Raw genomic sequence first — 27,165 nt, 5'->3', positions numbered from 1 at the left:
TCCCAGGTCCAGAGGCTGTTGGGGACGCCTCTGATTGGTCCATCCCCAAAGCTGGTGCACCAGCCAAGCGCCTGCCAGGGCAGGAGGAGGGGACGGATCCCTGGCTCCTGTTTTCCAGCCTACTACTTGTCCTGGGTCTTCTCTGCCACCCTGGCTGTGCGGAGGTTCACGCTCCCGCCGCTGGCCCACCTCCAGATGACCAGGTGCACCACACCTGGGTGTCCTGGCCCCTCAGGTAGCTCCAAACCTTCCTTTTCCACCAGAGCCAATCAGCCCCTCCTTCTCAGGACGCAGGCACCCAGAGGTCCTTGGGTGGGTCCCCGTGCCAGGGCCCTCCTGATGAGCCACACACGCCAGACTGCAGCTAGGGCTGTCATCTTTCTCATCTGGCCAGGTGTGAATCACTAACAACTGGAATCATGGAGACTTATCCAGAAACTTCCTCCCTCAGTCACGCAGCCCAACCGCAGGCCCAGTGCCCGGCTCAGTAAGCCCTGGATTTCTTGTTGGATTAATGATAAAAAGATGGGACGGTGTGTTCCGAGTTCCAAACGACCAAGTCAGAAACGCACTGTCCTGCCAATCCTGCCAAAGCCAAGAACATGATGGCGGCCTCCTGATTCCGGGTCTGCCTGCGGCTCCTAGTGCTCGGGCCACGCAAAGCTGAACTTGCTTCTCCTCCACGACCCCCGAGCGTGGCGGGACAGGTTCCGTCTGTTCCACCTGCTTTCCAGACCCTATACCCTCGGATCCTCAGCCCGGCCCACAGGTTACAAGGTGCAGTCCCGGGGCAATGGCACACAGACCGCAGGAGAACAGGGGCGCTTCCACGGTTACGAGACTGGGCAGGTTAGCACCAGGAATAACCACACTGCTGCTGCCTGCTTCATCCAGTCAACAGCTGCATAATCTGAAGGTTTAGGGGAAAAATTTTCTAAAGAAAATTGTCCCATGCTTACCACCCCTTGGTCATAAAGGACATAAAATGCATGCTGAAAAACTTCAGTTTTATTCCGGTCCATGGCTCCTGCTCCCTGCCCCCGCAGCGGAACATTAAACAGGACCCAAGGACGGTTTCAGAAACAACCTCACATCTGTGCAGCTGTGGCAGCTGACATAACTTCTGCAGTTTATTGGACTTGGAAGGGGTTTTCCGAGCTGACGGCTTAGAAGCACTTTGCCGTCTCAGAAACCGGGCTGCGTGTTTACCACGCGGGATGTTTCTAGGGAACACAGTAAACACGCATTAACAAAACACTGGAGACCCGTGTGCTCCTGAGCCCGCGGCCAGCACGCTGGCAGGAAGCCGCTCCAGGCAGGCCCTCGTGAGGCTGGCTGAGTCCTGTGGCCTGCAGGTCCTCAGAGCCACAGCGAGTGGCCAGCGGCAATTCAGAACAGGACTTGAAGTCGCCCTGGAAAATCCCAGGGCTGTTTCCTCAGCGGAGCACAGTCAGACCTTGGGGATGGTGGGACGAGAGAATTAAGACCTTGCCACCTCCAGGAATCCTGGCAGAGAGAGTTTTGCTCCTTTTCTCCAATTTCCAAACTGAGAGAGGTTCCAGGCGGCTGCCAAAGCACAGAGCTCCACACTCCTGCTGGGAGCTCTGCTCTGCACAGCTGGAAAGAGCCCTGGAGCACGTGGCCAGTAAAGGCCACACCTCCGAGAGCCTCTGGAGGCTGGGGCTGACGCTGGGCAGAGCAGACAGCAGGAAGGGGCCAGGGGCCAGGGGCCGCCCTGCAGGAACCACACTGCCACGGGGCCATCCCCCCTGAACCAACGGCACTGCCAGGGCCTTGAGCCCAGCTGCTTGCCCTCTCTTCACAGGGTCCTGCTGCAGCTGTGAGGCAAAGACGGGCAGGCTGGAACTCGTGTGGATAGCTCAGCTGACTACAGGCTGAGAGCCCTGGACAAGCCTGAGAGGGGCCCCCAAGTCCAGGCAGGAGGGCTGAGCCTCATCTACATTTTTTTTAAGATTTTGTTTTAAAGATTAATTTATTTTTATTGGAAAGTCAGATATACAGAGAGGAGGAGAGACAGAGAGATCTTCCGTCCGATGATTCACTCCCCAAGTAAGCGCAACGGCTGGTGCTATGCTACTCCGAAGCCCACACAGGTGCAGAGTCAGGGAGCTGGATGGGAAGTAGAGCTGCCGGGATTAGAACCGGCACCCATATGGGATCCCGGCGCATTCAAGATGAGGACTTTAGCCACTAGGCCACACCACCAGGCCCTTTTTAAAATTTCATTCATGTGAAAGACAGAGAATCTTACATCTACCAGTTCACTCCCCAAACGCCACAACGGCCAGAGCGGAGCCAAGAGCGAGGAGCTTTGTCCGTGTCTCCCACGTGAGTGCAGGACCCGGGGAGTTGGGCCATGTTCCACTGCTTTTACAGGCCATAAGCCGGGAACTGGACCCAAGAACTGAGCCGTGCCTGCCCCGCACTGCTGACTCTGCAGAAGGAAAGACAAGAGAGCTGCAGAATTTCCTGTGACTGCCACACAATGCAGCCACATCCCGATCTGGAGCTGTGTGCAGGGCCTTCCCTGTCACCTCGCCCTCTTCCCCTCCTGCACCAAGCACCCAGGGTCTTTGCTGCCTGGCTGGCTGGCTTCCTCGGGCTCTCTTCTCCAGGCACCGAGAGAAACCCCACGGAGCAATCTCATTAGTGGCAAACTCGCCTTCTACGCAGGGCCTGTTCTGCCAACTGCCTTAGTCTCCTCCACTGGCAAAACACCAGGCTGGACCAGAGTGAGAGGGCTATATCGGGACTTCCAGGTTCCTGCTGCACCTATCTGGTCACCATGTGTGGGTACCACAAGCAAGATCCAGCTGACAGGGAGACAGGCCTCACTGGGCCCTGCCCTCCCTGAGGGCAGGGGAGGGAGAGGGCGAGCCCAGCCTCCCAGGGGTCCATCCCCAGCACAGACTCTGGGCCAAGGACCTGCAGGCTGTCTGCCCAGACACATTCAGGGCTACCCGACCCCAGCGCAGAGGTGCTAAAGAGGCAGGAGGAATCAAAGACTCTGCCCCCGAGCACAAACCCCAAGGAAGGAAGCTCCTGTCGACCTGCCATTGCAGGGGTCACAGCTTCCAGGCCTGACCCACTGCCCGCCTCTACCCTACTGTGTGTGGAAGTGGGTCAGGGGGTGCTGTGATCCCCGGACTGTCAGCCCATCTAACAGCTCACAGTTCAGTGAAGAATTAGCTGAGAGCAGCTAAGCACAGGATGCCAGGGGAGGAGACCTTACTTACATCCTTCCACCTGTATTTTCCAACTTTATTGTATCCACTAGGCTGCCCAGAGTCTCCACAGAAACCCAGGAGGCACTGCCCACTCGCCTGGCGCAGCTGTCCTCCTGGAGCCAGTCCTCGCTCCCAATTCCCTCCGCAGGGGCAGCTCAGCCCAGCCCAGCGCAGTGGGATGTGTGGCCCTCTAGCACCAAGGTCAGGGAGACAAGGACCAAGACGGGGAGAGATGGCCATGAAAGGACTGTGACGTCGGCAGTCCTGCAAGGGCGAGAGCCACCTCGGCCCGGAAATGCCCGCTCACCTCCGCGCAGCCCAGGCCTGCCCAGCTCTCATCACGAGGAGAGTGCTCCGAGCTGCGTGGGATCACCGGAGGTGGTGTGCCCGGCAGGTATCACGTGTCCTGACGCCTAAGCGGGAAAAGGAGATCACACGGCCAGTGTGGTTCGTGGTTCTAATTAGCAGCGTGAACAGGGCCTGGCGGCAAAGGGGTGGCTTTCAGCTGCTCCTCTCTCGGAAGGCAATGTCTGTTATGAAACCTTCCCCAGGGCGGCGTGAAGGTCAGCGCAGGTGGATCTGTCCCGTGGGGTCCCATGACACCCAGCAGGGCTTCTAAGCACCTCACAGGAGAACCATGATGGCTGAGGTGTCAAATAGCTGCTCTGCTGGGGCTATGGCTGTGCTTGCCCCACAAAGGGAACGCACAGGCCCCAATCCTGGGGTTCTGTGAGGGACCGCAAAGCCGGGATTGTGGTGGGGCCAGTAAAGCGACCTCCCGAGATCCTGCCAACACACACGAGGGCAGATCTGAGTTCTGACTGCTCCACTTCAGATCCAGCGCCCTGCTGACGTGTCTGGGAAAGCAGCAGCGCACAGCCCGAGTATTTGGGCCCCTGCCACTCGTGTTGCAGACCAGGACAAAGCTCCTGGCTCCTGGCTGCAGACTGGCGCAGCCCTGGCTGTTGCAGCCAACAGGCAGGTAGATCAGCGGATGCAAGGTCTCTTTCTCTCACTCTCCCTTTGAAATAAAGAAACTCTCTTAAAAGAAATAATAATAAATAGAGGGAAGAAGCAAGGAAAAGGGAGGAGAAAGGCCTCCGCCGATGGCATGGAGCCCAGATGAGGTCATCATGGAACAAGAGTGGCTCACTGCAGGTCCCGCACGCTGGGGAAGCGCCCTGTAGGAAGAGGGCACACTACCAGGACAACGCCCACGGTGACAGAGGTGGGCGCGGCAGGGAGGGAGCCACAGCCCAGGGCTGCTGGCCACTCCAAAGCTTCAGGGGCCGTGGACAGACCTGTGCCCAGCACCTGTAGAGGGGGCCTCTTCGGCCTCTGGACAGCCAGAACGTCTGTTGGAAGCCCTCGCTGCACAGTACTGCATCAGACTAGCCATAGCAGCCATCTACACACATACACAGGAGGCCACTTGGGGACGACCCCCATGGACTGCCAGGCCCGCCACTGAGCTGCCTGCTTTAGGCACCGTGAAGCCATTACTCAGAAAAATACATACTTAACAGTCCCCGTGCTTGAACCCAACCTTCAGAATGACCCCAAATCCCGCAGCCTGCTTCCTTGTCCACAGGCGCGCAATCAGACAGTCATGGCACGTGAGGAAAGCCGTGGACACCATCACCTCCTGGCTGGACACATCAGCCGACAAGCACGTCAGGGTCTCTAGGGGGATCGGTGCCCATCTGGGAACAGGCAGTCCCTCATGTGCATAGGAGTGTGCTGGTGGAATCGGAACCAGTGAGTCCAGACATAAGGGCAGGTGCATGGGTGGCCAGGTCCCCCAGCAGCACCAAGGGACACATGCCTTTCCTGCAAAGATCAGAGGGACGCTGGCCGCAGCATTCTGTGACCCCAGACAGCACCGCAGGGTCTCCAAGGAATACCGAAGGCCCAGTGACTCGACCAAGAGCACCTTTTGCCTAGAGCTGAGGCAGCTGTAGATGCTCACCAGCTGCCTTCAGTAGGGACTGGAAAACTCTAGAAAATAGTTCCATGATGCTCAGTATGACTGCAGTGGCAGAGGCAAACACCTGCACACACACACACACACACACAATCACACACAGCAACAAGCCAAGATCCCAGGGAGGAGCTGGGACCTCTCCTCCCGGTCCCAGCTCCTCTACTGGCCTTGAGCAGACCGCCACGCCTCTGCACCACCCCCACACACAGGCAGGGATCCTGTCTTTGTGCCCCTAAGCCACCACCCCACCAGCGGGCGTGAACAGCAGAAGCAGGCCTGCCCCAGCAGGAGACCAGCACCAAGTCTGTCCCGCAGTGCCGGCGCCCCGGCGGAGCCTGCCGCAGGACTCTGCGCATTCCTGAGCGGCCCCGTGGTCTCCAGGACGAGAGGTGAGCACAGAACACGTGTTACAGGGAATGTGGGGAACTACTCGGGACCAGCTACGGCTAAAGAGACAGCTAAGGGACAAAACAGGGTGAGATGCTGAACTGAAAAAATTAAAAAACAAAACAAAAAAAAAAAAAGGGTAAAAATGAAAAGGAAAACAGGATGGCACACGTAACGCGGGGTGGAGGGGACGCTACAGCACAGGGCGCCTCTGCTCGCGCTCCCAGAACAAGACACGCACTGCCGTGAGGGGATGTATAGTTACCTGCGTCCGAGTCTGCAAAGAAGGGAACAGCCAGTGAGAGAAGGAAGGAACCAGAGATTCAGCGTCTCAGTTGCATTGACAACAGTTACACGGAGAGAAAAACAGCATTTCCAGAAGCTACACCCGGACGGGGACACGGCAGCCACGGCGTGGCCTGCCATCTCCTCGTCACCCTTACTTCAGGCAAGAAACAAAACATGGATGTGTTAACTAAAGAAGCAAACGCCCAATGGCAAAAAACAAATGTCTTTCTTGCATGCAAAATGATTACTACGTGCTTAGAATACGATATAAGGGGGGGTGGCGGGGCAACACACTCAAACACACGTTGGTGGTCTTACCACAAAGAAGTTCCTACCTATGCCCAAGGAATGCTGCATATGAACTAGGAATAGCTTTGGGCCCCCGCATCAGAGCAACGTCCACCCGATACTTGGAGGAGTACTATGGGATCAGCGTGGGCAAGGAGCGGATTCGCAGGTGAGACCTCAATTCAACAGCACTTTGTGCTTCCTCACTGCTGCCTCTAAGCACCACAGCTAACGGTCCTACGGAGCAGCGCTGGTACCCACGGAACGTCTCCTGCCCAGTGTGTCTTACAACTCTCTTCGCGTGGGATCCATTCGTGGGATGATTTAGAGGACGCTACAACAGACATGTGCAACCCTAAGCTCTGAGAAGGAGGCTGGCGCACAGACTGCATACCTTCGGGGGACTCCTCCTGCACGTACGTGCCAGTCAGGTACCGGTGCACCAGGGCGGACTTGCCACTGGCCAAGTTGCCCACAATGCCCTGCAACAAAGAACGGGGCAACAGTTAGGGATCGTTAACTCACGCAGCTCAGCAGACGGTAAGACACGGCTCTCCGAATGGAATCAAGACCAGTGTCAGCAGCTGCCACCAAAAAGTGCTCATGGGGTCTGGAAGCCTCCTGGGGTGGGGGGCGTGGTGAGAGCACCTGTGCTGCTGGGACACACCCGGGCTCTGCACGCCGGTATGCAAGGTTCACCTGTCACCTACACAGGTCTCATGCCCTGCACACCCTTGGGAGGGTGCCAGGTGAGCCAGCGTGGGGTGCGAGCCAGCGTGGGGTGCAGGCCAGCAAGAAGACCCTGGGTAAAGTCCTGATGCATGGCTGGAGGGGGAAGAGAACAGCGGAGTGGGTGGGGGAGGCACGGGCCCCACAGGATGAGGACAGCAAGCCCATGGGTGCTGGTGATGGGCTAGAAGTTAATCCTCAGGGCTGGCGGAGTGGTGCAGCATGCTGGCATCCCATGTGGGTGCTGGTTCAGGTCCCAGCTGCTCCATTTCCCCAGCTGGGTGGTGAATGAGTGCATGGAAGATCGCTCCTTCTCTGCATGGCTCTGATTTTCAAACATGTAAGTAAGTGTTTCCAGAAAAGAGAAGCTAGCACTCAAGGGTCAGGCAACAGCAGGGCTTGCTGCACTACCAGCTCCTGCGCAGGCAAGGCCGAGTGCCAGGGGCTTCTTCAGGAAGGGTGGCCAACACCTGGCAATCTCAACCCCTCCACTGCCTTCCTCCTCACAACCACACCACACCCTGGAAAACATGAACCAGAAATGCAGCCGCAGGCACAGGTCACCCCCAAGCCACCGCCACTGCTACTTCTCCCAGCACAGCCAGACCTCACACTGGGTCTGCACTGTCCCTTGTCCATTCCCTGGTCTTCCTCCCCCACCTCCCCCCTAGTTCAACTCCAAGACCTCAAGGAGCTATCCACAAGCGCTCCACAACTTTCTTTGTGACAACCACCATCCTGTGGCCCACGTGCAGGGCCCCGCTCCAGACCTGCAGCTGATCCCCGACTTGGATTGACTCACGTTCAGCCGCCACAAGCCGCTCCACACTACCAGGCATCCTCACTCTCCACTGAGCCCACCCCAACCCACGGCGATCCCACAGCTCCCTGCAGGAACCATACATGTCTGCCACAAATACCTGTGTACTGACTAGGCCCACGCTCCAACTTCAATGTGGCCAAACTTTGCCCTTCTGTCCCCAGGCTGCCCCTCGCCCTGTATGACCACATCCTGCCTAGCCTTTCAACCAGGGACCCCCATGCAGAAGCCACCCTTCAGTCTACACAGCCAGGCATGATGGAGACCTCATGAACACTGTGGCCACCACACCAACCTGGAGCCATCCCCACCTGGGGGCACTTCCTCTCCACCTCTGGGAATAGTGGATGGATAGATGGACAGACAGACAGGTGCATGAAGGGCCAGGTAGGTGGGCAGGTGGAAGTAAGGATGGAGATGTGGAGGGCAGAGGCAGGTTGGCGGGTGCCAGTCACTGGCAGAACAGGCAGAGGGACAGACTGGCACGGGATGTGGTGAAGTGGGCTGACAGCTCCCAGGTCCTCCTTCTGTCCAGTCCCCATGGTTCAGAGTCCACTCCTTGGTAAAGGTGACCTCTGAAGTCATGCCCTGCCCTGGCCCTCTGCCACCACAGCTGCCACCCTTCGGCCTCACAACTCCTCGCCTGGCCCTCTCTTCACTCCCCAGAAGCCTTCTGCTGTGGTCTGAGTGTGGGTCCAGGGCCCTATGGAGCACACACAGTCACAAGAGCGCAGCCTCTCGCAGGGGGCTAGTGCGCTTGCAGAAGTGGGCAGAGACAGAACCACGAGGACACAGGGAGAAAAGAGGTACACGGGACACACCGAAACGAGGTAGCCCTGCTCAGCAGGATGCATGACTTGGTACCTAGCTGTGACAACACTCCAGGGCAGGGCCTGGCTGTCCTCCGCAGCCCAAGGTGGACGCTCATGGCTGTGCCTGAGTCAGTGAATAAATGAGTGACGACAGATGCCAGCACCGAGGAGATGCGGGGCGCTTTGTGGCTGCAGCCCACAGCCAGGTGCAGAGCCAGAGCCTGGGGACCAGACCCTAATGAAGCTGTCTCCCCACCCGGCTGGACTGCCAGCATCCTCTCGCCTCTCCGGCCTCGGGGCCTCTATAATCCGAGGATGTCTAACCTGCTAATTATTCTTCTGGCTTGAGGGCACCTGCTGTTGTCAGCCTCATGCAAAGAATCCAGAAAAAATATGCCACTGAATCAAATTTTTAATTAAGATTTGAGTTTCTCCTTCCTGGGAAGGAAGTGCTGTGAGGTCAAATCCCTGGTCAGCCTGTGCCTTGCTGGCCTGGAAACGTCCCCCTCCCTCCCTGTGTGACCAGGATATTGCGTTCCCCTGGGGAGGCCATTCCTGTGCAGGCGTGGGGGCAGGTGGGAGAGCATTCTGCTCAGCTCGAACGGTCAGCCAGGGCTGGGGCCCGTCCAGGCCCACAGGCTGCGTGAGGCCTACCCAATCATGGCCCGGACTCAAAATTCTGTAACAGCATAAACATCCTAATGGCCTTCAACAAGAAAAAGGTTTCCCTGCCCTACACCACTGGGGGCACCACTGTGTCACGGACAGCACTGAAGGCAGGTAAGAGCTGAACATGAGACAAAGGAAGAGGGCAGAGAATGGACAGGTCAGATACCCTGCACTGGACGCCACAGGGAGGAAGGGGCAGCATGGGCCAACAGGCTGGGGGGCGTGGCCAGGTGTGCTAGGGACCCACACCTGCTGGGTGGACATGGTCGTCACTACCACCACCGGGGCAGCAGGCTGTGAACTTTCCAGCCCCGTGCTCGACATCTGTGCATCACAGGGGACAGGAGCGTGGCGTTTTTTGATCAGTTTTCTCCAGTGCCCTATACTCGGCCACTCACCTGTTAGACATGAGGATGGCTGGAAAGAAAACCAAGCCTCTAAGTGAAAATCAGAGGTGGAGACACGCTGATTGACATAGATAGCAGGGATGACAAGTGGCCGGCAGGGCCCTTCTGCGGGGGCAGGAGGCTGCTGTCGCCTGCAGAGCGCCTGCATGGCCAGGCGCCCAAGCACCTGATGATGCAACAACACCACCGCCTGAGAAAGCCCAAGCCTGGCACCACTGCTTGTGGGCAGCACGGATACTGAATGTCTTTCTCTCAAGCAGCCCAGGAGCCTGGTCGCGGAAGGCTCCAGAGACCCCAGCACAGGCTCGCTGTGACCTCATCGCTCAGGAGGCAGGGGTGGGGGACCCAGCATGAGGACTTCCAGGCCACCTGTCCCGGGGCTGGGGAACAACAGCAGCCCTGTGGGCACTGGGAGGCTGAGTTCCAGAACAAAGAACAATGGGGGCGCTTTCTGCTCCATGCAGGCCCACACGTCACGGGGGCGCTTTCTGCTCCATGCAGGCCCACACGTCACGGGGGCGCTTTCTGCTCCATGCAGGCCCACACGTCACGGGGGCGCTTTCTGCTCCATGCAGGCCCACACGTCACGGGGGCGCTTTCTGCTCCATGCAGGCCCACACGTCACGGGGGCGCTTTCTGCTCCATGCAGGCCCACACGTCACGGGGGCGCTTTCTGCTCCATGCAGGCCCACACGTCACGGGGGCGCTTTCTGCTCCATGCAGGCCCACACGTCATTCCCACTGGGGGGCTCTGCGGAGGATGCCCATGGGGGCCTCTCCAACCCCACACCCCTAAGAGAACTGCAGAATCACTATCCAGGACTCACACCAGCTTGTAGATCAAGGGGTGAGGGCCTAGATGAACCCAAGCTCCTCAGTGGCACAGGCTATACAGCAATCACCAGAGAGGAGGCGGGGCCTCACAGAAAGCAGAGATACTGACTTGAGGTCAAACTCCAGCTCTCCATGGGCAAGGTTTGTGGGCCTTAGCTCTCACCCAGGCCTGAGGAGCCCCAGCCCCACCCACCAGGACGCCCTGCCCACAGAGGTGGGCACTGTCAGCAAACCCCAGGCCTGTGGTGTTAGGCTCCTTGCAGAGCCTCGTGCCCTGGGCTGCCTCAGCAGGTGCACCTGAACCGGGAAAGTCTCCCCGAGCACAGCCCGCACCACTCACTAGACTGGAACACCCTGTGCCCCAGTGCAGCGGCTGCAGAATGTACGCACGCACGCTGGACGGAAGACAGCCATGGTTGCCAGCACAGTCTCATGGAATCCCGGGCTTCCTAGTGGGGTGCCAGGATAAGGGGTGCTCTCTCTCCCACCCAGAGAGAAACCCAGTGCTGCACAGGAGGCAGGAGTGTGGGGAGAGCGACGAGGGCGCAGGGGAGGAGCAGACACAGGTGACCGTGGCTCATACCTGCAGGCGACAGCAAGGCCCAGGGCCCACAGTCTCCCAGGTCAGGCACCTCCCACCAAGGTCCTTGAGTTGCAGTGCTAAAAACCAGGTGTCCATCCTGGTGACAAAAGTCAAACTGGCTCTCACCAAGGATCTCAACATTCCTCATTCCTGACACCCGAGCATCCCCAGCCCGGTCCTCTGAGCCCTGCAGGACGGAGTAGTCTGTGGGCTACATACACACACATACACACACACAGGGCCAAGTGTGTGATGCGGAAACAGTGAAATCTGTCTCCCCCCTTGATGAGAAAGTAGGGATACAGGGCATGGTGGGTGGAATGGGGAGGGGGACGGGACCTCCCAGGGGTGGCTGCAACAGATCACCCTACACACAACCCGATTTCAAGTGTTTGCATAACTTCCATAAAGGGGAAAGTTTCTAATAAAGAACAAAACTTTTAATTTTATGCCAACATTGTGTAATAGGGTCCACAGTGACATTGCATAAGCCAAAAGATGAACACTCAGCATTGAGAAGTCATATGCACCTGCACCCACGTGTGCATGGGGACAGGTGGAGGAGGGAGGAATGGGGGGCAGCGGGGGGTGTGGCCCTCCCTATTCTGGGCTGGGTGGGGGAGGCAGCAGTGGGGATGTGTGGCCCTCCCCACTCTAGCTGGGTGGCTGCCCGGGCCATCATAACTAAGCTCAGACCATATCCAGCCCAGCCCACAGTCAACTCAGCCTGCTCCACCTCTGGGCCCCTTTAGGAAACGGACCAAAATGCTGAGGCCAGAAGGGGGATACTCACCACTTTCAGCTCTGGCACCGACCGGCTCAACGTCCACTCCTGGCTGTTCACGAAGGCATCTGCAGAGAGCAGAGCAGTGATGGGTGAGACACCACAGCACCCAGGACAAGCCCCAATACCCGGGCCCCACATGACCCCAGCGAGTTCAGGACTGCCCTGACACCAGCTGGGCAACGTCAGACTGCAAACCTGGGGTCAGTAACACGCTCTGCAACTTGGCATCTTCCTGCAGCACAAGCCACAGGCATTCCCAATGCCCCGAGTCTAACCAGAGAGCCCCGGCCAGTGCTGTTACAGTGCTGCCCGGCCTGCTGGATCCGGTCCTCCAGGCCGCTCTGGAAAGGACCACTTCTCTGAACTCCCACAGAGAAAGGAGAGCAGGCGACTAGACAGCACCCACATAGTCACAACACTAGGGTGAGCCACACCCTAGGGTTGAAATCTTGTGCTGGAGTCTCCATCCTTCCAAGACCAAAACGAGTCGGGTCAGGCAGCGCCAGGAAGACGAGGGGCCAACAGGGCACTATGGCTGGCCACCACCCTAGGCAGCACTCTGGTGACAGCCTCACTAACCCACTCCACATAGATGAGTGTGCTTGCAACCAGCCCTCCTGTGCCCGTGAGTGCCATGTCTTCTCATCAGTGAGGGCAGCAGGTGCACCAGCTCTGGGGGCTGTCACCCAGGCAGGGGCAGCTGCAGAAGAGTGCCTGCTCTCGCCCGGCTGAGGTACGGTCCATCCCCATCCCTGGACACATCTAGCCCAAGGTCTAACACAGGTTGATCTCACACCTGCTTTCACAAGAAGAGGTGAAGAGAGTCACAGACCATCTAAAGCCCGACAAAACCATCCCTGCCCAACCCAGTGTTTCTGCCCCAGGACTAAGAAGCTCCTTTCTGACCATCAGTGACTTCCGCAGGAACACAGGCGCATGGTCTCACAGGACGTATGTGTGGGGTCATCTCAATGGTTCAGGATGATGGGATGAGGGTGAGGGGCAAGTGACACGACTCTCTGGACCCTGAGTGGTACAAGGTCCTGGCTGCTTGAACACTCCCTCTGTTGCTCTGTTAATGGAAACACAATGGAGAGGGAGTGATGGTGCATCCGTCACGTGCCAGGGGGCACCAAGCAGGAGGGAAGCCACAAGGGTTCCGCACATGGACACCCCGCTGTGCCCTGCACCTTCCAGCCGTGTGTGGTGAAGATGCCAGGGCACCGCAGAGACGCGCAGGACCCTAACAAGCATCTGTGGGACCAACATTTTACCGCTGCAGGCTTAGCATGGCTGCAGGACACTGAAGTCTTCTCACTGCCATCTTTGGGCCTTTTTAGATTTCATATTAACTGACACCTACAAGGTAAAGCCACCCAGGTCTTCAAATGGGCCGTAATGGTAAAAAAAATAAACATTAGAACAATCCAGAAAGCACTCCTGGTTGATTACACAGAAACAACCCAAGAATCATCCCAATAAATGCAACATTTTCAATCGTAAACAAAGAAGGGTTGGCAGTAAACACACGCCGGCTTGTACACTTCTCTGGACCTCCAAACATCCCATCTATGCCTGTGGCAATTAGGTTAAGAAAACACATGCCTGGCGTGATCAGGCAAGCATAAATTCTCATCTCACAGTTTAAAAAGTCACAAGCATTTATCTTAAAAGCTTCCATCACCCCAATTCCCAAGAGCCTGCTATGGCCGGGCCACCATGCCCACGGGGAGTCAGAAGGCACAGTGCCCGCACTCAGAGGTCTGCTCCCCTAAGCCGATGGGCACTGAGCTGGGAGGCGGGGCCTCTGTCAGGGGCCAGGCTGTGATTAAGGCAGGGCCAGCAACCACCCACAAGCGGCTTCTGCACATTCAATACAACTCAATCCACTGGGGCTATGGTCACAAGCTGTGCCTGTCTGCCCCACACACGGTGCCAAGACGCTAGTCGCTCCTTATGGGTCACAAAACAGCAGAAATTCAAACTACACCTCACTGTTTACATTGAAATCCTAAATCCAACAGGGGAGATGCAGTAAGATGCCAAGCTCTCCGCTCCTCTGGAAGAGAAATCAACGGTCAGAGAGAACAGGCAACTCTAGGGGTGGCGTACAGACATGGCCCAGCAGGGACAGGAATGAGGACACAGCAGGGGTCACGGGTGGGCGCGGGATGGTGTTACAAGGAGAGATGTGAAATCTATGACTGACACCATGTTTTTGGAACACAGAGCCCTGGTTGTGCTCCTGGGACAGCTGAGCTACCAGGAGTTGAAGGGCAGCAAGCCCAAGGCCCAGTGTGGACATGGGCCTGAGGCCCAGGGCGCATGCCCATGTGCAGAGACCTCATCCTGCAGTGACCTGGCCTCAGACTCCGGCTCAGGTCCAGGAATGCAGGTGTTGGATGTACACAGAGCACAGTGTCCTGCTCCTTCCCAGTCTCTAGCGTGCTCGACAGAGTGGGTGACTGGGAGATGAGCACCTGGACACACAGCCTGGAGACGGCACTGCCCCACTAACGGCAGAGCCAGTGGCAATTACCGGAGCAGACAAGGGCTGTGGCTCAGCTGCAAGCGGACACCTACTGGGCACCCGTAGCAGCTGCTTCCTAACAGGAGCTCAGGGAGCTGCACCATGGTGCAGACACAGACCCCAGTCATACTGCATCGCACCTTGTAAGACGTGTGTGGAAGGTAAGTGCCCCAAGCATCCCTCCGACTAAGGGACAGAGACCCCGCAGGCTAGACCTGGCCCGTGGGACATGAGCAGACAAGCAGAGACCAGAAGCAGCGGTCCGAGCCATGCGCACACTCGCAGGACAGCGGCTGCATCCTGGGCAGAACAATCCCAGCAGTCCTTGGAAAGCATCTTTGCCCTGAGCTTAGCACACAGCTGCCAGGGACTCAGGCTCAGCCCAGAGCCACGCTCCGCCCCCCCTGCACCAGGCAAGCAGAGAAGGCAGAGCGGGGCCAGCAGCCACTGCCTTGGGCCTCTGCCCTCCCAGGGCCACCTCCAGTGCTGGCTCTGCACCTCTCAGGTCAAACATGAAAGACAGGGTGGAGCAAGGAGCTGCAGGAAGACACAAGTAAAGAACAAAACCACCAGGCTCGCCAGTGGCTTATTTTTACTTCTTGGCAGAACTCTGGTGTCACGGCCCAAAGTTCCTTTAAGTTCACCATGACAACATGCCCCCCTTTGCCCTCTGTTTGCGAAGGGTTCCAGCCTGCGGATTCCACCGGGAACCAGCCCTGGCTCTGTGTTCAATCCCCCATTCTTCCAGCTGAACCAAGGCCATCACTACACTCTGCACAGAAGATGCGCTTGGGTTTCAACACCAGAACCCTTCACCTAGGGAACAGCACCTGGGTGGGAGCGTGAGTGGGCACACATGCTCACTGCCCTCCTGCTTCAGGAGGGCCTGGCCGCTGGCCTGCCAATCTTAGGCACCAGGCCTGCAGGTGGAGAGGCGGTCCAGCACTGGCCCAGGGTGGCGGATCCCAGCAGTTCTGTGTGTTTTGCCCTGGGGCTGCTCTGTCATTATAGCACTGTCTCCTCCACGCCCTCTGCTTGCCGTCTCTCAGGAGCCAAGAACTCAAGTCTTGAGACTGACTGGGCTTTTAGGCAAAGCAGGTGAAAAGCGGACTGCAGTGGCCCAGCCTCTCGCACTCACAGCTAGGCGTGTGTGGGGGCAGGGCATGGAGAGAGCTGCTTGAGGGTGCAGGGACCAAGGCCATGGTGAAATCGCCTGTTCCTGACCCGTTACTTTTCAAGGGGACCGGGGCTGGAGCTGGCAGTTCCTACAGCCCCAGGGCCGCAGGCTGGTCCCCTCTTTTCTCATTGCAGGTTGAACCCTGTATCCTGCAGACAGAACTTCCAACTTCACAAACATATTATGGATAACTTTTCAGCCGGGCTGGAACACTTACAATGGGAATAAGTTTTGTTTTTAAAAACTTCAACCCATGCTGGAGGCAGGGAGCACAGGCCGGAAGTGGAGCCAGGCCTCAGACCCAGGGCGTTAGGGTGTGCGAGGCAGCCATCTTACCGGCTAGCTCCTGTCCAAATGCTGCCTTTCCTCGTCTCCGCCCCTGACAGCACGGGTCTCCCACAAAAGGGTCTGGAAGGCTCCCCAGGGAGGGCGCGCATACCACAGATTCATGGCTGCCTGTAACAGAAGCAGAGCCACGCACCCCTTCCATCACAGGTCACAAGGATGAGCTGTGGGGCTCGGGTGCTGGAACCTGTATTAGACCCACTCCCCTCCAGAGTGAATGTGCACACACACACAACTTAGCCCACATCCTGACTCTGCAGCTGCAGGACTTCCAAAACTTTGCATGTATCATGAGAAGGGACAGTGCGGCCATCATTCACTGAGGTGCAAGGTCCTGACCTCAACATGGAGCCCTTGCATCTAGCCCTGAACCCCGGCATCCGTGGAAGCGCAGGGTCAGGCCTGCAGTCTGGGGGATCCGCTGTCTGAAGGGCTCCGGGTTCCTGGGACCCTGCCTCTTCACCGTGCCACATAGCTGTTCCTCTTCCATGGAGGAGGCGCCCCACTCCATACAGGCCCACTCTTCACAGTGGAAGGCCTCCTTCCTTCTGGGAGTTTCTGGAACTGATGTTGTCAAGAGCACAGCTTCTGATGCAGTACTTCCTGGGTACCCAACCTGTGCTCCCTGGCCTCTCATGGCGATGCTGGGGCCAAGGTGAGGACAGAGACTTGGGCAAGCAGCCTGAAACGCACACAGGGACAGCCCTGAGCTCATGTGGCCCCCAGCTCCACAGAGGGGCAGACATACAGTGCAGGGGGTCATTGCCCCAGCAACAAGCAAGCACGTGGGGACACGGTACGGCCATGGGCTCGTCAGCAGTGGAGGAACAATGGTGACTTGTTAGACTGCCATCTACACCAAACATCACAGCACGAGAGAGAGAGGCAGAGACAGAGAGAGAGGCACAGAGAGAAGGCAGGTGTGTGATCTGGTCACTTAACACAGAGACTCCATAGAGAGTTCTGGAACTCCACAACTCCTCCAACAGCGCGCCTGAGCCTCTCCACCTATCTCAGGGACACAGCATCCAAAGAACAGGGCAAGGCCAGTATGGGGAACAGAGTGCTGCCAAGGCCTGCACCTCCCTGGTCCCAGCATCCCAGCTGCAAGACCCTGGCTACACAAGGTCCAAGAAGGCCCACCTCTGCTCCTATCAGGGCCCTGGCTTTACAGCCTTTGTGATGAGGGAGGCCATACACCCCACTCCACAGCCCTGGCCAAGGGGCCCAGTCCTCACAGAGCTGCAGGGACTTCTAGCACAATGTGGGACAGCAGTTAGAACCATGTCACAGTCCTGGGTGGCACAGTTCACCCCTCTACCTCACTGCTGTGACCACAAAGGCGTGTTCCACCCAAACTTGTGATGTTATGCCTGAGGGCTAAGGAAGGCATGGGAAAATGACAGGACCTTATTACAGAAAACCTTAAATTTCACTGTAATTTAAGATTGTCAACAATACAATAAAATAGATTAAAAAAAATTTCACTGTAATTTTTTTTTAAAGATTTATTCATTTTATTACAGCCAGATATACACAGAGGAGGAGAGACAGAGAGGAAGATCTTCCGTCCGATGATTCACTCCCCAAGTGAGCCGCAACGGGCCGATGCGCGCCGATCCGATGCCGGGAACCAGGAACCTCTTCCGGGTCTCCCACGCGGGTGCAGGGTCCCAATGCATTGGGCCGTCCTCGACTGCTTTCCCAGGCCACAAGCAGGGAGCTGGATGGGAAGTGGAGCTGCCGGGATTAGAACCGGTGCCCATATGGGATCCCGGGGCTTCCAAGGCGAGGACTTTAGCCGCTAGGCCACGCCGCCGGGCCCCACTGTAATTTTTAAGACTAACCTTTTTAGTAACAGAAACAATGCAGGAACATTTATTTTTAGTTTAAAGCCTTTGTGAAGCCCGCAGAGAGAAAATGGACAGCAAGCAGGTGGGCTAACCTCTGTGGTGCATCAGCCTAATCTGCCCCGGGGTGCCCAGCATCCCATACAGGCACTTCCTCGTGCCCCCACTGCTCCACTTCTGATCCAGCTTCCTGCTCGTGGCCTGGGAAAGCAGCAGAGGATACCACAAGTCCTTGGGGACCTGCGCCCACATGGGAGACCCGGAAGAGGTACCTGGCTCCCAGCTTCCAACTGGCCCAACTCTGGATGTTACAGTCATCTGGGGAGTGAACCAGCAGATGGAATATCTGTTTCTGTGCCTCCTTTTCTCTCTGTAACTCCGACTTCCAAGTAAAATAAAATATGTTTAAAAAAAGAAAAAAGAAAAAGCAAGCAGGTATACTGGAGACGAGGCAGGCTGCCTCAGACAGACCCACAAGGAAGGGGAGGAAGACCAGCCAGTAGCACAGCGGTCAGGTGGGCTGCTTTTCGGCGACCTCAAGGATCAACCAACTGCCTGCTCTCTCCTCTGCCCAGGGCACCTGCAGGGCAGGGGGACACCAGGCAGGCTGCCCCTCCTGGCTCCTCCCTCAGTCCCAGAGACCCAGAATCCTCCTAGGGCCCAGCACGGTGGCTCAGTGGCTAAATCCTCACCATGCATGCACCAGGATCCTCCTATGGGTGCTGGTTTGTGTCCCAGTTGCCCCACTTCCCTTCCAGCTAAAATGCAGCCAGTTGGGGATCCTAGGGGAGGTGTAGGCTGTTACCTTCTTAAATACTCTTCCCCCATCCCCCCAAAACTATTCCCAAGTCCTTCAAGACACCCCTTCTCTGACAACAGCCAAATGGCTGAGGGTGAGTACAGACCACGTGAGGATGTGAACAAGAGGGGCTGTGAGGTCTGGAGATGGAATCCTAAAATGTGGGAATGGAACACATCGAGCAACAACCCCAGGCACCCCCAAGCCCTTTATTTCCCTCAGACATGATGGCCTCTGGCCTTGGGCCCCAGAGCCTGCGCCCTAATTCCACGCAACTTCCATCCTGGTGTGTAAGAACAAGCAGCTGTCTTCCTGAGGCAGGTCTCTGCACTCCACACAGAGACACCCCACACCAGGGAGAGGCGGGCAGTGCCGGGACTGCCTGCAGGGGGAGGTGGTGCAGAACCGGCCTTCTCAGAGCCTCGGTCAATGTCCACGGAGACACACATCTTCAGGAAGCTGAGCAGGATGCGAAAAAACCACACACAAGCTTTAGTTTTTTTTTCCTCACACCTAAAATGAATCTCTTTTAACTCCATTATCCACAAACTTTTCCAAGTAGCCTCATGGATAAAGATGATAAGAGCTACAAACACTAGAAAAAATTGGCCCCGTTTCAGCCCACTAACCGCCTGACCACTCCCATGCAAAACCTTGTATATGTGCTGCGCAGCCTTGGGCACCAGGGCAACCCCTGCCAGACACGGCCTGGGCCTGCAGGAGGCCGCCCTGGACTCCAGGGGCCCACAACCCACGAGCCTCAGCTCATCCCCACTCCTACATCAGGGCAGTAACCACCGGCCACCCGAAGGGCAGGGTGGGCAGGCTGCAGGTTGGAGCGGCCAGACTTGCTGCCTGACCACAGCCCTTCCCTGTCCCTCCCGAGTGAGCCAGGCAGGGGTCAGGGCCTGCCTGGTGCGAACAGGCCCACACAGCGGCCGGGGGAGGGGTCTCCTTCTCTCCTCTGCTCCCCAGAGAGCAGCCTTAGGGAGCTGGTTAGAATCCTGCCTGCTCCGGGCCTGCGTTCCAGGAGGAGTCTCTGTTCAGCCTGAATGACTGGGATAGAGAAAAGAAGCTGGGAGAATCACCAGCTAAAACCCCACCAGGTATGTGAACAGTGACAGGTGCTTGGAAAACACCTACAAGGACACCCCAGGCCCCCAGGTCCCCAGGCCCCACCCCTGGAGCACCAGCAGAGGCTAAGGGGGCACAGCCTCCCTCTCACAGGGACTCGGCTGCCCCAGGCCCCACCCCGAGGGCACCAGTGGAGGCTAAGAGGGCACAGCCTCCCTCTCACAGGGACTCGGCTGCCCCAGGCCCCACCCCTGGAGCACCAGCGGAGGCTAAGGGGGCACAGCCTCCCTCTCACAGGGACTCAGCTGCCCCAGGCCCCACACCGAGGGCACCAGTGGAGGCTAAGAGGGCACAGCCTCCCTCTCACAGGGACTCGGCTCCCTCCAGGAAGCCAGGGACAGGTGGTCTCACACCATCACCAAGGCCCAGCTGGCGTTTAGCAATCTTTGGCCTCGTAGCATTCTTTCATGAAGATGCTTTCCAACATTTTATCACCTACGCCAACACCGCAGCATTCTTGGAAGTGAAAATATGGAAACAAGGACATCACAGCAAGGTATGAGTCAGACGCTGTGAGAGAAAACGAAATCTGTTTTGCAAGATGCAAGAGCAGCTGGCCACTGGGCTCCACCAGGCGTGGGGGTTGGGGAGCTGGGGGGGGGGCGGGAGAGCAGGGATGAAGCCACGTATCGGAAGGCTGCTCCAACAATGGGCTCAGCACAAGGCTGAGATACATCCAGAAACTCCCTGGGCCAAAAGAAACAGTGGGAAAGTCGTGAGTGAGGATACTTGCAATCCACAGCTGCACCTGCCAGTCCTCCTTAAAGAAGGGTAAAGGCAGCCATGTTTCTAAATTTGGCAGCGGTAGGGTGTGGGCAATTCACATAGCTACACAACAAGGGAAGGCTTGATAACAGGAGCAAACGAGTCCGGAAGATTTCTGCAAGAAAGAGTGGCTACAATTAACTCATTCCCTGGTGTGCCGGAATCATGGCCAAAAGAGCAGACGGTCGTGAAACGGGCAGCGGATGGGGGGAATCGGAAGTGGTGCTGGGTGGGAGCCATGAGACTGGGGCGCCAGTGTCTTTCCCAGCCCGAACACCTGGCCAGCTCCACGGGTGCCATTGCCCTCAACAGTGGACGCTGCTAGCTCCCAGACCTGATGACTCGCCCTGTGGTTTATACCTAGGCACTGGGCCACATATCACGGAGACGCCCACAAACCACCCCATTTAAGAGTCCCGCCTCCAGGAAGCACCAGTCCCGACAGGTGCATGGAGTGCCCTGTAACCCTACAGTGTGACCTGAGCTAACAGGAAATACAGGGGACAGGGGCAGGAGGGAGAGGTGGCTCCAAGGAGTGGACACAGAAAATCTGGGCTCTGGAGGCTGAGGGCCAGCCTGGGAAGAGGTGGGCAGAGTGGTCAGCATCATGGTTGCCAGGAGGAACGGAGCATGCAGGACGGCACCACAGTGGCACTGGCTCTGACAGTGGACATGGGTCACACGTGCTGGTGGTGTGAAGGCCCCCCTCCTGTCCAACGGGGGGTCAGGTGTGGACCTGGGCCCTGGAGGGTCCCTAAGAAGGCCCCCTCCCCTTAGTGCTTCTGTCATGGGAGCAGCACGGGACCCCAAACTCCCAGCCTATACTGCAGAGAACTGGGTGGCAAGCAACTTCAAGAAGGTTCTGGCAGCATGTAATCTGTGCCAGACCCTGAGTGTTTACCCAGCTGGTTTTAGCACTCCTGAAAATAAAATCGTTGATTTCCACTTCTCAAAACCGATACTATGACCAGGCCAGAGAGAAAAAGAAATCTTAGAAACACATTGACTTCATACAAAAACACGGAGAGAACCACAAGAACTCCAGGCCATGGACACCTGCCCCAACCTGACGGGAGGCGGGAAAGGCCTGCACCACTGCCCAGGGGCCAGCCAGGCACGGCGGGTAGCCAGGGTGTCCTAAGGCCTGGGTGCGCACGGCCCACTGGACAGGGCGACCTACCAGCAAGCACAGGTCCTGAATCACCAGCATCGAGTCAGTATCCCGCAGGGCAGCAGAGGCTCTTGGGCTCTCAGCTGTGTCCATTCACAATGCACAGGTCAAGTGGTGTGATTCAGGCTCTTCATTACACTGAGTAACAGAAAAGCCAGCGCCCAAGGCCAGCACAGCACCTAGACCGGGCCAGCCCCCCAGGACAGCACAGCACCTGGACCGAACAGCCCCCCAGGCCAGCACAGCACCTGGACCGGGCCAGCCCCCCAGGACAGCACAGCACCTGGACCGAACAGCCCCCCAGGCCAGCACAGCACCTGGACTGGGCCAGCCCCCCAGGACAGCACAGCACCTGGACCGGGCCAGCCCCTCAGGCCAGCACAGCACCTGGACCGGGCTAGCCCTCCGGGACAGCACAGCACCTGAACCGGAACAGCCCCCCAGGACAGCACAGTACCTGGACCAGATTCCCTCTGCACCCACCTGTACCCAGCACCCATGTGGGGCTAGCCCCCAGGCTGCTTGTCTCCCGCTTTAAGAGGGGTTTCAAGGCAGAGGGGAGGGTCAGGTCCTCTGAGCAGTAAAAGTAAAGCCACTGGCCTAGCCCAAGCACATGGTCAGAACAGCTGTCCTGGTTCAAGTGGACACAGGGGACGTAGTACAAGGCGGACACTTCAGTGGCTGGGGAGAAGGAGTGCAGGCAGTGAGACTCGGGGCACCCCAGTTCAGGCACCCCTGAACTTCCTATAACAGCACTTTCATGAAGCATGCACAAGTAGATGAAGGAATCACTGGGAGAAGATGCAGTCCAGAGAAAATAAGAGAAGCATTTTAAAAGAAACTGCTGTAAACGCCATTCGAGGTCCACAGTACTCCGAACAGCACACCAACTCCCAAAAGCTGATGCCCAATAGGCCCGGGGGCAGAGTGACACAAGTGGGGATCTGGACAAGACCCCAGCCGTCTCGCCACCTACTCCCTCTGGCTGCCAACCCAGTCTCAATAGAGCCCACTCGGGTGCCCTCACGCACTGGCCTGGCCTGTCTCGGCACTGACGGGCCGACCCCTTACTCTACAGGCCCCATAGAAAATTCACAAATTAACTCCTGCTGCTTAGTGAGGGTGCCGAGGGATGTGCTGGAGGGTGGGAAGTGTGGCATACTGGCACCCCTGCCTCCCCAAGGCCTCTCCTTCCCTCCCCTGCTGTGCTGACTTCCTGGTGCCCATGCCAGGCACCATGGCAGAGAACAGCAGAGGCAGGGCCAGAAGGCAGGCAGGCAGTACTCCTGACAATAGTGCAGGAGGCAACTGAGGGCAGGGGCCAGGGAGCTCCTGGCCCACGGGGTAGCTTCCTTCTTCACCCCTTAGACACCTGCATAGCTACACACCACTCAACAGCTCTCCACGGAGAAGCACCAGAGCCCAATGGCCCACCGCACAGCCATCTAGCACATGGCAGTGTGTGGACACTTCCCACGTACTCCTGTGCATCCAGCCTGCTCCGGCCCCCACGGACATGGCTGCAGCTGCTACTACTGCACCTGTAGGTCACGGCACAGCCACAAAACCGCAGCCTCAACACCAGAGCACTGGCTCGGCTCTGCAAACAGTAGGGCATGGAACAAGGTCCAACACCCAGCCCCACATCTCAAACCAGCAATGTGGAACATGGAGATCCCAGAGCAGGCCAGCATTCCACAAGGCAGGATCCCTGCTCTTCCTAGAAAGCAGCTCAGATCCACAGGACAAGGAACTGGAAGAGGCAGAAAGTTCCAGAATACGTGTTCAGTGTAGAGTGGCTGGCAAGGAGGCCTCTGTCACCTTACAGAAGAGCAGGGATGGTGTGGGGACAGGGACTATGGGAACCGACTCTTCCCTGAGAGCGGGGAGTGACCAGCCAGAGGGCGCCACAGCCTATACCCAGCAGGAGGGGAAGACCTGCACTCAGCTGCCCTGGGAGTGGGTACTTTTCACCCTTATCACCCGGCCTCCTCCCCAGCAGAGACACCTCATGAATGAATGAAGCCACTGTCCCCGTCCGCTGACAGCTCTGGCCCTGTTCTGCGCGTAGGGCTCGATCTGATCTGAATGAAGGCAACCTTGCTGCTGATTTTCTGAACTGATGAAACCAAACTGCCGGCAGGTCACGTAAACCAATCTTGGGTCCCAGCACTGGCCTCCAAAGAAATTCAGCCACTTTCATGGGATCCAGTTCCACCTGTGGGGTTTTATCAAACTGATAGACATTTCAATAAATTGGCTTGCAAATTCAGCTGAAGAAGACTAAGCCAGTATCTAAGACGAATGGCCGTTTCATAACTGACTTGATATTTCCTATAAAATTCACACCCCAGAGATTTGTCCTCTACCAATGAAAAGCTGAGCTCAAGGGTCCAGGGAGAGGTTTGGCAGACATCAGCCACCTCGGAACAGAGGAACGGAGCCTGATGGGAGCTGGGGACAGTCAATTCCTTGCCCGTGATGCCTGTCGGTCCCAGCTGTTGGAGGGAGGAGTATGGCCACACAGGTCCCCTGCAGTGTGCCAAATTAACAGCCTCAAGAACGCCAATCTGTTTGGCAGCCATCACCCACTGAGGCCCAACAGGACAGCCCTGGGCTTGGGCTCAGCTCTGCGTCAGACAGAGGTGGCGGCAGAGGCTGACAGACTGTCCCCACCCCCAGCCATGCCTGACCTTCAGCCAGCACACCAGAGGTAATGAGTCAGCCAGCCCGGTGGAAGCCCAGAATGGACAGCGGCCTCTCGGTCTGCCCCACTCCCACACCGGAGCGTGGCTGTGGACTCTGAGTCCATCAGTAGTGGTCTCCAAGTAGGGTCTCACAAAAGGTGCTTTAACCTCCAGAACATGTGACAAGTAACACCGGAACTCCAACTCTGGGAAGCAAGAGTTCTCAACAAGAAAATGAGTGACCCAGTGACACCTACCACATGCCCATCAGCGCCCTCCGTAGCTGCCTAGCCAACTCAGACACAGCCCCTGCTGACAGGGGGTCTGGCCACGTCAGCCACACTCGGAGGCCTAGAGTAAAGAGGTCCATGTGGTCCCAGGGACACTGCTGGTCAGCCTTCTGCTGTCCGCACCCAAGCCCCTCGTCTCAGCGGGGGTGGTGAGGGCTGGGCCCGGCCCCCAGCTGGCCTGGCCTTGGCAGTGCGCTCCCCTCCCCCAGGACAGGCACAGGAGCCCCCCGTAACGATGGAGCCTTCACGTGGGGCATTCAGGCATCTGAAGAGCAGCCACCCTGGAGGGCACTCAGGGCTCAGAGTGACCCACACGGGTAAGAACTCCACCCAGAAAGCTATTTTCAAGTGAGTTTGCCCCTCTGCCCAGAGCCAGTCAGGGCAGTTGGAAGTTCCAGAGCAAGCATTGCCTCTTGCTGGGTGGGACAGGAGTGGACAACACGAAGAAGCCAGCACCATGGCGCAGTAGTTTAAGCCTCCACTTGTGCCGATTCACGTCCTGGCTGCTCCGCTTCCTATCCAGCTCCCTGTTCGTGGCCTGGGAAAGCAGTGGAGGATGGCCCAAAGCCTTGGGACCCTGCACCTGTGTGGGAGACCCAGAGGAAGTCCCTGGCTCCGGGCTTTGGATTGGCTCAGCTCCGGCTGTGGTGGCCATTTGGGGAGTGAACCAGTGGATGGAAGATCTCTCTCCCTTTCTATCTAATTCTGCCTCTCCAACAACAACAACAAAAACCACATTAGAGTTAAAAAGTAGCAGTAGCAGAAACACTGAATGGAGTTGTCAGGGAGGACACAGAGCATCTGAAGAGCGGCCACCCTGGAGGTTCCCATGGATTCTCGCATGGTGCAACGTTAAGTCTGGTACACCTCCATACTCAACACATACACAGTGTCCTCACACCACCTGCCCTGGAGGCCAGGGGCTATTATCGACCCTGGTGCTTCGGGCGAGGAAACTGAAGCAAGGAGAGGGGCTCCCCACACCCCCTTGCGGCACAGGCAGGGTTCTGGGCCCAGGTGCCTGGTGCTCCGCCACCTGTGCGCGTGGGAAACAGGCGTCAGTGACCCGGTCCTTCTCCACTGGCTCACGGAGGCTGCACTCTGGGGAGTGTCTGAGGACCCGCCTTCTTCCGTGCGATGGCGGTGTCCGTGTGAAGCCATTACAATGCTCAGCTCCCTTTCTAATGTTTTTCTTATCTAGTGAACTTGAGACCTTTGAAGAACGGGTTGGCATTGCCCACGTACATCTTCCAATGTTAGCAAAGTTTGTGGAAATGCAGACTCCTTCCTAAGCGTTCCTGCAGATGTCTGCGTTTGCAGAACGCAGTAGGTGCCAAGCCAGAGCAAATGACTGCAGGCCACAGGCACCAGGACTGCAGTAACTGTGACCCCAGAAGGCACGCGTCAGGGGACCCTCAGCTGGCCACAGGCAGAACAGGTCACGCCCCCTGGGCTCAGGCCCAGTGTGACCCAGGAGAAGGGGAAGGCAGCCGCGGGAGCTCATGGCCAGGCCCTCCCCAAGGCAGACACTGCTCCTCGCTGTTCTGACTCCACCCTGGAGCCTGGAGCTCACACACAGTCTGCAAGGTGACCCGTGGGGATGCTGCTAAGGGAGCACTGACCAAGCAGCCACCAGCCACGCCGTGCCCGGTGGCGTTCATAAGGAATGCCGCTCAGTCCCCTCCAAAGATGAGGGCAGGGTGGGGCAGAGGGAGTCAGCCCTCGGCCTGCAGCTCTACCTGGCACGACTTTCCAGAGGCCACCTGGCTCCTTACCCTGCCTAAAACATGGCTTCCATAGGTGGCCTCGGGGCCCGCTGAGACCCTGGGACCGTGCACCCAGTGGGCTCAGGACCAGCACTTCTCCTGTTGCCAGATCAAAGCCCAATGCCCACGGGCACCTGATTTCTTCACACCCGAATCCCTAGTCCATCAACCAGGTTCTGCACGTGTCAGCAGCCAATGACCGCACCGGGGAGCAGGTTCCCTCAGCCCAGACTCAGGGCCGTGCACTGCGGCTCTGACAATGACCCTACTTGCCCCTCACCAGGGGTTCCTGGCTGGCACTGAGGACAGACATCTGTCTACATGGCAGAGCGCAGAGCTGTCGGCTGTGCAGTGACCACGCCAGCTCCCAGCTAGCTCCCAGCGAGACCACTGCCTGCGTCATCATGGTGGAAAACCCGACCATCTGAAGAGGACCTCAGTGCAGGCCACTTCTCTGATGATGGAGGCGCTGCGCTGGGGCCTGGCTCACTCTCCACAATGCCCACCCACTGCCTGCAATGACCGGTGTCCAATACCAGTGGCTGCAATCTGCCCAGGCCTTCCCACAGCAGGAAACACAGGGCAGGTGGGGACGCGGCGGGCAGGCTGGCTCGGAGACATAACACCTGCTTAACAGGGCCGGGAAGGAGATGACCTGTTAGTCCTGTGGCAGAGGGAGAAGGGGAGGCAGATGGGTGACCTTGGAAGTGAGGAGGGAATCCAGCAGAGCAAGTTTACTTATTCCAGCAGCTCCCAGGCAAGCGACACACACCTGGGCAACAGAGCCAAGCAGGTTCACCAACCAGAGCTTCCTT

At 57.7% G+C, this 27,165-nt stretch overlaps 1 protein-coding gene across 8 annotated transcripts in view; it reads right to left on the bottom strand.

Moving 5' to 3' along the window:
- The window catches only part of AGAP1 (ArfGAP with GTPase domain, ankyrin repeat and PH domain 1), a 425,687-nt gene that overhangs the window by 265,122 nt on the left and 133,400 nt on the right, over nt 1-27,165 (bottom strand). For 4 of the 8 annotated variants that reach the window (XM_058665165.1, XM_058665161.1, XM_058665163.1 and 1 more), the window contains exons 2-4: nt 11,843-11,901; nt 6,590-6,677; nt 5,885-5,896 (exon numbers count right to left, since the gene is read on the bottom strand). In XM_058665165.1, coding sequence (XP_058521148.1) covers nt 5,885-5,896; nt 6,590-6,677; nt 11,843-11,901 — 159 coding nt within the window. The remainder of the gene's footprint in view (nt 1-5,884; nt 5,897-6,589; nt 6,678-11,842; nt 11,902-27,165) is intronic. The other 4 variants (XM_058665166.1, XM_058665167.1, XM_058665170.1 and 1 more) reach the window with 1 other exon arrangement.

Source organism: Ochotona princeps, chromosome 5 (genome assembly GCF_030435755.1).
Source record: "Ochotona princeps isolate mOchPri1 chromosome 5, mOchPri1.hap1, whole genome shotgun sequence".
In the NCBI taxonomy this organism is placed as follows: Eukaryota; Metazoa; Chordata; class Mammalia; order Lagomorpha; family Ochotonidae; genus Ochotona; species Ochotona princeps.
This window is presented reverse-complemented; position numbering and strand designations above follow the sequence as displayed.